This window comes from Pleurodeles waltl, chromosome 10 (assembly GCF_031143425.1).
Source record: "Pleurodeles waltl isolate 20211129_DDA chromosome 10, aPleWal1.hap1.20221129, whole genome shotgun sequence".
Classification (NCBI taxonomy): domain Eukaryota; kingdom Metazoa; phylum Chordata; class Amphibia; order Caudata; family Salamandridae; genus Pleurodeles; species Pleurodeles waltl.
Window position 1 is genome coordinate 118,360,113 of NC_090449.1, and position 12,535 is coordinate 118,372,647.

At 46.8% G+C, this 12,535-nt stretch overlaps 1 protein-coding gene across 1 annotated transcript in view; it reads left to right on the forward strand.

Annotated features, from left to right (window-relative positions):
- Positions 1–12,535, forward strand: part of EIF3B (eukaryotic translation initiation factor 3 subunit B) — a 196,498-nt gene that overhangs the window by 151,324 nt on the left and 32,639 nt on the right. Inside the window, exons 15-17 of the mRNA XM_069209942.1 lie at positions 3,851–3,976; positions 4,091–4,168; positions 7,738–7,846. Of these exons, the coding sequence (XP_069066043.1) occupies positions 3,851–3,976; positions 4,091–4,168; positions 7,738–7,846 (313 nt within the window). The remainder of the gene's footprint in view (positions 1–3,850; positions 3,977–4,090; positions 4,169–7,737; positions 7,847–12,535) is intronic.

Sequence of the window (12,535 nt, forward strand, 5' to 3'; positions counted from 1 at the left end):
CACCCCAGAGGGCACCTTAGAGGTGCCCCCTGAAACTTAACCGACTATCTGTGTAGGCTGACTAGTTTTAGCAGCCTGCCACAAACCGAGACATGTTGCTGGCCCCATGGGGAGAGTGCCTTTGTCACTCTGAGGCCAGTAACAAAGCCTGCACTGGGTGGAGATGCTAACACCTCTCCCAGGCAGGAATTGTCACACCTGGCGGTGAGCCTCAAAGGCTCACCTCCTTTGTGCCAACCCAGCAGGACACTCCAGCTAGTGGAGTTGCCCGCCCCCTCCGGCCAGGCCCCACTTTTGGCGGCAAGGCCGGAGAAAATAATGAGAATAACAAGGAGGAGTCACTGGCCAGTCAGGACAGCCCCTAAGGTGTCCTGAGCTGAGGTGACTCTAACTTTTAGAAATCCTCCATCTTGCAGATGGAGGATTCCCCCAATAGGGTTAGGATTGTGACCCCCTCCCCTTGGGAGGAGGCACAAAGAGGGTGTACCCACCCTCAGGGCTAGTAGCCATTGGCTACTAACCCCCCAGACCTAAACACGCCCTTAAATTTAGTATTTAAGGGCTACCCTGAACCCTAGAAAATTAGATTCCTGCAACAAGAAGAAGGACTGCCCAGCTGAAAACCCCTGCAGCGGAAGACCAGAAGACGACAACTGCCTTGGCTCCAGAAACTCACCGGCCTGTCTCCTGCCTTCCAAAGATCCTGCTCCAGCGACGCCTTCCGAAGGGACCAGCGACCTCGACATCCTCTGAGGACTGCCCCTGCTTCGAAAAGACAAGAAACTCCCGAGGACAGCGGACCTGCTCCAAGAAAAGCTGCAACTTTGTTTCCAGCAGCTTTAAAGAACCCTGCAAGCTCCCCGCAAGAAGCGTGAGACTTGCAACACTGCACCCGGCGACCCCGACTCGGCTGGTGGAGATCCGACACCTCAGGAGGGACCCCAGGACTACTCTGATACTGTGAGTACCAAAACCTGTCCCCCCTGAGCCCCCACAGCGCCGCCTGCAGAGGGAATCCCGAGGCTTCCCCTGACCGCGACTCTCTGAAACCTAAGTCCCGACACCTGGGAGAGACCCTGCACCCGCAGCCCCCAGGACCTGAAGGACCGGACTTTCACTGGAGGAGTTACCCCCAGGAGTCCCTCTCCCTTGCCCAAGTGGAGGTTTCCCCGAGGAACCCCCCCCTTGCCTGCCTGCAGCGCTGAAGAGATCCCGAGATCTCTCATAGACTAACATTGCGAACCCGACGCTTGTTTCTACACTGCACCCGGCCGCCCCCGCGCCGCTGAGGGTGAAATTTCTGTGTGGACTCGTGTCCCCCCCGGTGCCCTACAAAACCCCCCTGGTCTGCCCTCCGAAGACGCGGGTACTTACCTGCAAGCAGACCGGAACCGGGGCACCCCCTTCTCTCCATTCTAGCCTATGTGTTTTGGGCACCACTTTGAACTCTGCACCTGACCGGCCCTGAGCTGCTGGTGTGGAGACTTTGGGGTTGCTCTGAACCCCCAACGGTGGGCTACCTTGGACCAAGAACTGAACCCTGTAAGTGTCTTACTTACCTGGTAAAACTAACAAATACTTACCTCCCCTAGGAACTGTGAAAATTGCACTAAGTGTCCACTTTTAAAACAGCTATTTGTCAATAACTTGAAAAGTATACATGCAATTTTGATGATTTGAAGTTCCTAAAGTACTTACCTGCAATACCTTTCGAATGAGATATTACATGTAGAATTTGAACCGGTGGTTCTTAAAATAAACTAAGAAAAGATATTTTTCTATATAAAAACCTATTGGCTGGATTTGTCTCTGAGTGTGTGTACCTCATTTATTGTCTATGTGTATGTACAACAAATGCTTAACACTACTCCTTGGATAAGCCTACTGCTCGACCACACTACCACAAAATAGAGCATTAGTATTATCTATTTTTACCACTATTTTACCTCTAAGGGGAACCCTTGGACTCTGTGCATGCTATTCCTTACTTTGAAATAGCACATACAGAGCCAACTTCCTACATATACCTATAGCTGACAAATCTAAAGCAGCTACGTGGTCTGCACCACATACATTTACAATACATTATTGTGTAGACGTACTGGCCCATCAACAAGTTAATATTGGCCAAGCAGTTCTACGTACACTATTTCGAACAACTGCTTTTCAGTCTATGCTAAGCATTTGTATTTACAGCCACACATGCTTCGAATGGAAAACGTTACTTACCCAGAAAGTATGTTTGTAGCATGTAATGCTGTAGATTCACATGCACCCACCCTCCTCCCTGGACACCTGTGCTTGTTACAGTTACTTTCACTATTTTTCACAATCTCCTTTCTCATGGACATCTCTTTATACTACGCTTTGCTTCACGTTCCAGCCTTATGGTGAGGAACTCTGTCCAGGGCAGAAATAGGTTGGGTCCTTTGCTGTTCTAGAGAAGAACCAGATCCACTCCTGAGCTGCCGTCCTTTGCAGATGCTTTCCAGGAAGTTATCTCTCACAGGCTCCAGTAAGATGTATTAATAACAGGAGGGAAATGTCATCTATGAGTTTCCAGACAGCCTAGACTGTTCCACTAGGTAACTTCTTCCCTCCAAGTTAGTGGTGAAGGGTCACTATTGGGAATGGGTGAGCCAAAATGAGTTCAATGCTGCCTTTAGAGGTCTGCTGTCTGGCGGATTCTTCATCTTCAAATCATCAAATGCTTTGAAACACTTTTTAGACTTTATTACGGCTCCCCAGGATAGGAAGCTTTACATCCAGTTTAGTATAGGCTCCCTTCATCTTAAAGTATTTACTAGTAGATGGTCTCCAAACCCTTCTACCTCTGTTCTTTGCCCTGGCTGTAACAAAGCTAAGGAAACTAGCTCATGTGTGAGTTTGTGCTGCATAGGTGTGTCCCCGTTCCCAAAGGATCAAAAGCCCATCTGCAGACTGTAGGGTACAGGCAATTTTACCACCTCTTTGCACATCCTTAGATCTGTCTCCAGCCTTGTATATGCCCGTGCTATTGCTGCGTTCCTGTCGAGAATGTGGATTATTAGGAAGAAGGCCTTATCGTTTGAGGTGGCCCATTAACTCTGCCCATACACCTTCCCTCCTGGCAGCAGAGCGGTTGCCGTTATTGGGGTATTTGTTTATTGCACATGGTATTTTGTCTATTTGTTTTCAGTTCGTTGTTTTATTTGGGTTTGAGATTATGATTCTTTTTTTTTATTGATTTGCCTAATTTGATTTAGTGGTATTTTAACTGTTTTGTTTTTATACTCTTATGATAGTTGTAGAATGCTCTTCATTTTAAGTGTGGTGCCCTTTTAAAATAATGTTGTGTTTTCACATATCTTAGTTTATACTTAAATTTTCTATTGTGATGTTATCCAAAACGTTTATGGCACTGGTTGCCGAAATAAAGTATTTCTACTACTCCTACTTACCCAGTGAGCATCTGTTCGTGGCATGTAGTGCAGTAGAGTCAGATGCGCTAACCCTCCTCTTCGGACTCCTGTGTTAGTTACAATCTAAAGTGGAGCCCATGAGCATTACGAGCAAGAGGAGTCACTCCACCTCGTGACTCGAAAGTCTTTCTTCAAAGAAAAACAACTTGCGCACATCAGAGACCGACACTAGATGGTAGGATTAGGCTAAGCATGTGAATCGACAACACTACATGCCACAAACCGATGATTACTGGTTAAGTAACATATTCCTTATGTGTGTAGATGGAACGATATGTATTCATTTTTACAATTATTAGTACACACAGTAGCCACCCATTCCAGTCTCTTTAAACCCATCTTCTTGAAACCTAAAAATTATCATGGATCAACAATACTTTATTTCTCAGGTGGATAATGCATACTGGCTGTGGACCTTCCAAGGGCGTCTGCTCCAAAAGAACAGTAAAGATCGTTTCTGCCAGCTGCTTTGGAGACCTCGCCCGCCGACTCTTCTTAGCCAAGATCAGATAAAGGTAGATGCAGTGGCTTCCATTCTCCTAAACTCGTACTGTTTGTGGTATGGGTTTTCTTGGTTCATCAATTGAAAGCTTCATGCAAAGTATCACACTTATATTTCTTTGTTGCAGACCATTAAGAAGGACCTGAAGAAGTACTCCAAGATCTTTGAACAGAAGGATCGTCTAAGCCAGACCAAGGCCTCCAAGGTATGATTAGCGATTGTTTCCTCATGGTTTACATATTTGTTTTATTCTGTTGCACTCGAAAAGCACTAGGTGCTGACACTTCCAGGCAGATTATAAGAAAGGGTACTTCCGAATGCAGTTGTAAAGTCCAGTGTATCTTCATATAATCAAAGAAACTGGATACTGGGTGTGAATGTTCTACAATCCTGTGTAGCTTTTACAAGGTGTAATAATAAAGCTGAAGATTTTTTTTTTTTTTTTTTTTTATCCTGAGAATCTTGATATCGATTTCCTTGTGCTTTGGTAGGTAGAGTAGTGCGGCTCCACGTCAGATCTATCCTGCCCCAGATATCACATTGGGGCCACTATATGTGTGTCATCTTCACGCGCTGACATTATTTCCTTCCTTTCTACGTCTCCTGACACGGATCCAGAGCTCCTTCGAATCATGGCCTTTGGTGCACTTTGGGGGAGAAGGGCCCGTCGGAGCCCAGGCATCTGGTTGCGGTGCCCTCTTATGTGCCACTTTAGTGGCATTTTGGTTTGGAGTGAAGTGGACCATTTTCTTTTTTTTTTTTTTCTTTTTTACCATGCCCCCTTCTGGACTCATGTGACAGCCTCCGGAATTTAAACCAGTTAAGCCATGGATGCGCACAGTGGGCACACCTAAGGGAAGCCCAGCTGGGACCAGGGGCCCTGGGAGGCTGCCAGTTTGAGGCAGGGGAATCTCAGCTTTTTTTCTTCAGGCAAAACCTTTTTAGGTAGAACCACTTCCAGTGGTTGGGGTTCCCTTTGAAAGGGTATGGGTTGACATTGGCCCCCTGTAGGAAGCTTGCTCTATATATAGTTTTCTAAAATAAGGTATGCTGTGCAGAGTGTCCAGGGATTCCCTTACAAGTAGACAAGGGCTTGCTCTAGCAGTCCCATGGTGCTCTCTTGGGGGAGGGGATATCCCCACCGGTTTACAAAATTAGCATATATCTTTACTATGTTTAGGGACCAGAATCAATACAATCGGGTAAGTAAGTTTCGCAGAATAAATTTGTATCGTTTTGTAAAGTGGACAATGCAATTTTCTGAAGCTGCAGTGTTAACCTGTAGAGGAAAAACATAATGGCAAACGGACTCAGCAGTGACTTACAGGACCAAACTTCCAGACTTAAGGTGAGACAAGAGCAGGGTCATAGGACACACCAACAGGTTACCTCGGGTGACACTGGGTCGTCCGGTTTCAGTGGTGCAGTTCAGCGTGCCCCGTTGAAGTCATACGAGATTGGTCTGGGCAGAAAGATGCTGCAGGTGGAGACGGTGGGGGGGGGGGTGTTTGGGGAGGTGGGGGGAGTTACCAGTTGTAGTGAAACACCAAGTGGGCTCAGTTCTTGCAATACTTGGGGACTTACGGACACCAGTGGTCCTCTTTTCCCTGGTCTGGGGCATCAGAGGATCCTTGGACTGTCCAATTTCAGATACCGGAGGCTGTTTCGGTGGAGGGGCTTGCAGAAACAGACTGCAGGCATGGACTGGGGTTCCAATCTGACTGAACCAACAAGTGGGCTCCGGTCTCACAAGCCCCAGAGATGTAGGGATCTCAGTGGTCCCCCCCTCAGTTGGGAGTGTCCGGTTGCAGAAGTTTAGTGGACTGTCAGGTTTCTGTCATGGGAGGTGGTTGGGGGGGGGGGTCACCAAGATGGCAGATTTCTAAATGTGTCCACATCCGGCAGCTCACCATAGGGGCGGGACTGACCAGAAGGGTGGACACAGCTCTTTGACTACTAATTTTTCCACCTGTCCAGATGCCAAATGGGCCCTGGAGCAGAGGGGTCAGTATCTTCCTTCTTAGGGAGGCCAGATCTGCATACCAAGGGTGATTGGCTTCTTTGAAACCCCCTGCCTTGGAATTGCTAATTGGCAGGTCATCCTTCTGGGAGGTATGTGTTAACACTCCTGCCAGAGCAGGCTTTGTTTCTGACCTCGCGAGAATGGAGGCTCTTGCCCCTGTGGGTCATAAACATGCCTGTTGGTGGCAGGGTAGTTAAAACAAGTCAGCCAGCTCAAGGGAAGATGGTACGTTTTTCTGGGGGCACCTCTAAGGTGCCTACCAGATGCATGTATTAATGAATCCATCACTGGAATCAGTGAGTTTATTAATTTTCAGTGAAGCCATCATCTAGTTTGGGAACTTATATTGGCCAGTGTCCAGCACATGCACTTAAAATGCCTTCCCTGTCCACTCACTGTGTCTTAGAATCGACAAGGACATAGCAGGGGCATATCTGCTTTTGCAAATATGTCCTCACATGCAATATAATGTACCCTGCCCTAATGCTGTTAGGCCTGCTGTATTGATGGCTTACATACACTGCATGCAGTGTTAGGAGACATGGCGCAAAGGCTGTGTGCCATGTCTTGTTTTCACTTTTAGCTGCTCCAAGACACACAGACTACAATGGCAGTCTGCATGCACTAGGTAAGGGGTCACTGAGGGTGGCACAATACATGCTGCAGCCCTTGGGGGCCCTTTTTGGTATTCATTCCCTAGGTACAAGCGATATCATTTACTAGGATCTTGCAGAGGTGCCAAAGGTATTGCCAGTTGGGGAACAATTATACAGTTTTTGTGAACGAGAACTGGCACTGAGGACCTGGATAGCAGGAACCCAGTGCACTTTCAGTCAAATTTGCATCATGTACCAGGCAAAAAGGATCTCCTTCTTGAGTCGTGTGTCATTTATTGATTGTGTGTCTAGAAAATGTCTAACACTCTGCTCTGATATGTTTAAGCCTGGTCAACCACACTATCCCTAAAAGAGAGCACCTTAGGTTTGCTAGAGCAATCTCCTGGTCACTAGTAAAGGAACCCCTGGACACTCTGCACAGTATATCTAATTTGGATATTCTATATAAAGAGCCAGCTTCCTACAATTTGTCATGCAGATTGTCCTGGTGAAGACATTTGATAAATATTTTTACTACAGTACTCCTTTTTGCTTTCCTCAAACATTGCATACTCACGACTTAATTAAATTAGGAATTTTATTTATTTTTTCACTCTGAATAATGGAAGAGCAGACCACAGCAATATTGTATTTCATTCAGACGGGCTTTCTCGTTTTTTTTGGTGCAGGGTTGTCTCCAACAAAGTGATTTCTCTGTTTGATTATGTGTGCCTGAGATTGTGTCAATCCCTTAGCACCCCTGAATTGACAGTGCATATTTTCCTCCAACAGGCTGTGTGCCTGTAGGAACATGTCATTTTCATTTTTTTAAAAGAGAGATGAGAAAGGGTTTTGGCAAAAAAGATGCCTTGTGTGTTTATATCTATTGTTTAATTATTAATTTTGATATTTTTTCTTTAGGCTTTCTTTTACTGTAAAGCAGATATAGCCTTTATATCTGCATTCTTCTTTTCTTTTAAGTTTTTTTTTTGTTTGTAAGTGATGCTGCACATAGGCGAGGGAATTCAGTTTATATGAATTTAATGAAGATGCGCATGTAGCAAGCTTGCTGCATAAGTAAAAACTGTTTCAAATTAATGCTCTAAAAGTATAATATAATATATATTATATAAAATATATTTTCCCTCTTAATAGGAATTGGTAGACAAGAGGAGAACTATGCTGGATGATTTCCGGAAATTCAGGGAAAGGGCCCAGGGTCTCTACCAGGAGCAGAAAGAGGAGCGGATGTCACTGCGAGGAGGTGAGCTTTCCTGTAGATTCTGCAAATTAAGAGATCTCTGGGGCCATGGTGCAACAGTACCTTTTTGGGTGGTGAGGTTGGAGTGCAATAACTTCAAATAGGTCCCCTTTGTAATAAAATAATGTTGCTTTTGTTATGGCACGTTTTTAGCTATCTTCAGTGAATTCAATACCCAGGTGGATCTTCCTTTAACTTGTAGAGTGCTATGACCAACTGTAGTCATTAAGTTAGCACAGCCCAAATCATGCCATGGTCACCCACCTTAAGAGAAACATCTGCTGGTTGCACCCTAAAATTTCTCTTTAGATCCCATCCAGCTGGGCTCCTCTTATGAGAGTTTGATATTGAAGTCCTTGCATTCCATACAATGTGTGCTGGTGCGATGGCTGGCTGCAGAGAGAGCTACGTGGAAAATTATGGCTGTGGAGGTACGCTGCCTACTACAGACCCTTTGTCTGTTTTCGTGCAATCAACAAGGTCAGGGGAAACAGTTTGAAAGGGTGGAACCTTTCATTCGATAGGGTGTCTGTCGTGAATGCAGTCTTGATACATAATCAACACCGGGGGTTAGTTTCTGCCCCTTCTCCCTGCCCCAGCCACCATGCACAGTTCCAAAAGACATTCCCCTCCTCTGGTGGCCGTGGATGGTCTGCCCATCCTCTTCCCCTTTTAAGTGTAAACAAAGCCCCCTCTGACCAGGCATCCATATCAGGGAAGCAAGATTCCCTCATAAACCTAGCACATGGCTTGACATCTGAAACACTAACCGTTTAGCTGCCTTTTCCCTTCCCCGTAGTAGATCAGTTGTGCCTGTTTGTTTTTAGGGTCGAGCCTGCGTTGCATGCGTATCGCAGCGAGACGCTTTAGTATTTAGAAAAGGGCTCGGAGCCCTGTCAACTTCGTCAGTGTTTTTTTTTTTTAATGGTTCGTGGGCTTTCCTAATAAAATCTGCTTGCTTTCATTAGTCGAAGGCACGCATATGTCATGCCTTTTCCGGTGGCTAGCCCTCCTCGAGCGCAGCGACCAAGTACAGAAAACATGCGAGGCTCACTGTTTTCCATCGAGCTCGTGGACTTCTTTTTCTCTAATTTACGAGCGCGATCTCGCTTGGCAGAAGTCGAGCGCTTTACATAGTTGATTTAACTTTTTCGGGTTATGTACATAAATGCACTTTTGCCCGATAGGTGAAAAGTTGGGTTAGGAGTTTACAACGCGATCAGCTCGAACATGAGCAAACGCAAGACCCGTTGCATTGTAAATGCTTGTGTTCGATGGCATCTGTCGCTGTAGATACGCATGTTTTGCATAGCTCGCCATCTGGTGTTGGGCCGGAGTGTTACAAGTTGTTTTTCTTCGAAGAAGTCTTTCGAGTCACGGGACCGAGTGACTCCTCCTTTTGTCTCCATTGCGCATGGGCGTCGACTCCATCTTCGATTGTTTTTTTTCCGCCATCGGGTTCGGACGTGTTCCTGTCGCTCAGAGTTTCGGAACGGAAAGATAGCTAATTTCGGAAGATTTTCGTCGGTATTGTTGCGTTCGGGATCGGCGTAGTTAGATTCAACACCGCGTCTAAGATCGAAGAGCTCCGGTGCCCTTCGGGGTAATTTTTTCGATCCCCCCTCGGGGCCTGGTCGGCCCGACCGCGTGCAGAAGAACGCCGATGGAACGGACCCCGTTCCGTTTCTGTCCCAAATGCCACAATAAGTACCCCTATACAGACCAACACTTGGTCTGCAACCTGTGCCTGTCAACTGAGCACAGTGAAGACACCTGCGAGGCCTGTCGTGCGTTCCGGTCCCGAAAAACACTCCGAGACCGTCGAGCCAGAAGACTTCAGATGGCGTCCGCGCCGACAGCCCACCGGGAGTTCGAGGAACAAGAAGAGGAGGGAACCTTTTCGATCCAAGAATCGGACTCCGAAGGATTCGACGATACACAAACCGTGAGTAAGATGTCGAAAACCACTCAGAAGAAGATTTACAAGGCCCAGGGGACGCCACTGCCACCAGGCCATGGCTCGATCCATAAATTCGGTGACCGACCGTCGGCACCGAAAAAGGCCCAAACAGTGCCGAGATCGTCCGACTCCGGTCGAGACACCGGCACGCAGCCTTCTCGGGACCGAGAAAGTGCTGGAGACAAGCATCGACACCGAGATACCGGTGTAGACACGGCTCGACGCCGAGACAGCGGCACCGAAGAAGATCGACGCCGAGAGGTTTCGGCCCCGAAAAAGAAAAAAGTCACCTCGGAGCCGAAAAAAGATGCAGACAGGGTTTCGGTGCCAAAACAAACTGCAACCGACCCAGTTTCAGGCTCTTATACAGAAGAGCACTCGCTAACCTCCCAAATGCAAAAGCATAGGTTTGAGGAAGAGCTACACTCAACTGATGTAGACCATACGCAAAAGCGTATTTTCATACAGCAGGGGACAGGAAAAATAAGCACCCTTCCCCCTATTAGAAGAAAGAGAAGATTGGAGTTCCAAACTGAACAAACACCACAAACAAAAGTGGTGAAAAAAGTTACCCCACCACCCTCTCCTCCACCTGTGATTAACGTCTCACCAGCACAAACTCCATCACATTCCCCAGCTCACACCACCATGAGCCAGGGTGACCAAGATCAAGACGCATGGGACTTATACGACGCCCCAGTGTCAGATAACAGTCCGGAGGCATACCCTACGAAGCCATCTCCACCAGAGGACAGCACTGCGTATTCTCAAGTGGTGGCTAGAGCAGCACAATTTCACAATGTAAGCCTCCACTCAGAACAGGTCGAGGATGACTTTTTATTCAACACACTCTCCTCCACCCACAGCTCCTACCAAAGCCTGCCTATGCTCCCTGGTATGCTCCGGCACGCAAAAGAAATCTTTAAGGAGCCGGTCAAAAGTAGGGCAATCACACCAAGAGTGGAAAAAAAGTATAAGGCGCCTCCTACAGACCCGGCTTTCATCACTACACAGCTGCCACCAGACTCTGTCGTTGTAGGAGCAGCTAGGAAAAGGGCCAACTCCCACACATCTGGAGATGCACCACCCCCCAGATAAAGAAAGCCGCAAGTTCGATGCAGCTGGTAAGAGAGTCGCAGCACAAGCTGCAAACCAGTGGCGCATCGCTAACTCCCAGGCACTACTTGCGTGCTATGACAGAGCCCATTGGGATGAGATGCAACATCTCATTGACCATCTGCCCAAGGACCTACAAAATAGGGCAAAACAAGTGGTTGAGGAGGGACAGACCATTTCCAACAACCAAATCCGCTCCTCCATGGACGCTGCAGATACAGCTGCACGGACAATTAATACATCTGTAACTATCAGAAGGCATGCATGGCTCCGAACGTCTGGATTTAAACCAGAGATTCAGCAAGCAGTTCTCAATATGCCTTTTAACGAAAAAGAACTGTTCGGTCCAGAAGTGGACACAGCGATTGAGAAACTCAAAAAAGACACGGACACTGCTAAAGCCATGGGCGCACTCTACTCCCCGCAGAGCAGAGGGAATTACAGCACATTCCGTAAAACACCCTTTAGAGGGGGGTTTCGGGGTCAGAGCACACAAGCCAGCCCCTCACAGGCAACACCGTCCAGTTACCAGGGACAGTACAGAGGAGGTTTTCGGGGACAATATAGAGGAGGGCAATTCCCTAGGAATAGAGGAAAATTTCAAAGCCCCAAAACCCCTACTACTAAGCAGTGACTCACATGTCACTCACCCCCTCCACACAACACCAGTGGGGGGAAGAATAAGTCATTATTACAAAGCATGGGAGGAAATCACTACAGACACTTGGGTTCTAGCAATTATCCAACATGGTTATTGCATAGAATTTCTACAATTCCCTCCAAACATACCACCAAAAGCACAAAATTTGACAAAACATCATTCCAATCTCCTGGAGATAGAAGTGCAGGCACTATTGCAAAAGAATGCAATCGAATTAGTGCCAAACCCACAAATAAACACAGGAGTTTACTCACTGTACTTTCTGATACCAAAGAAGGACAAAACGCTGAGACCAATCCTAGACCTCAGAATAGTGAACACATTCATCAAATCGGACCACCTTCACATGGTCACACTACAAGAAGTATTACCATTGCTAAAACTACACGACTACATGACAACTTTAGACCTCAAGGACGCGTATTTCCATATACCAATACACCCATCGCACAGGAAATACCTAAGGTTTGTATTCAAAGGAATACATTACCAATTCAAGGTACTGCCTTTCGGATTAACAACCGCACCAAGAGTCTTTACCAAATGTCTAGCGGTAGTCGCTGCACACATCAGAAGGCAGCAAATACATGTGTTCCCATATCTAGACGACTGGCTAATCAAGGCCCATTCGTTAATAGAGTGCTCAAATCACACAAATCAGATCATACAAACCCTCTTCAAACTAGGGTTCACCGTCAACTTCACGAAATCCAACATTCTGCCGTGCAAGGTACAACAATACCTAGGAGCCATAATAGACACAACAAAAGGAGTAGCCACTCCAAGTCCCCAAAGAATTCAAAATTTCAACACCATCATACAACGCATGTATCCAACACAAAAGATACAAGCAAAGATGATATTACAACTCCTAGGCATGATGTCTTCATGCATAGCCATTGTCCCAAACGCAAGACTGCACATGAGGCCCTTACAACAGTGCCTAGCATCACAG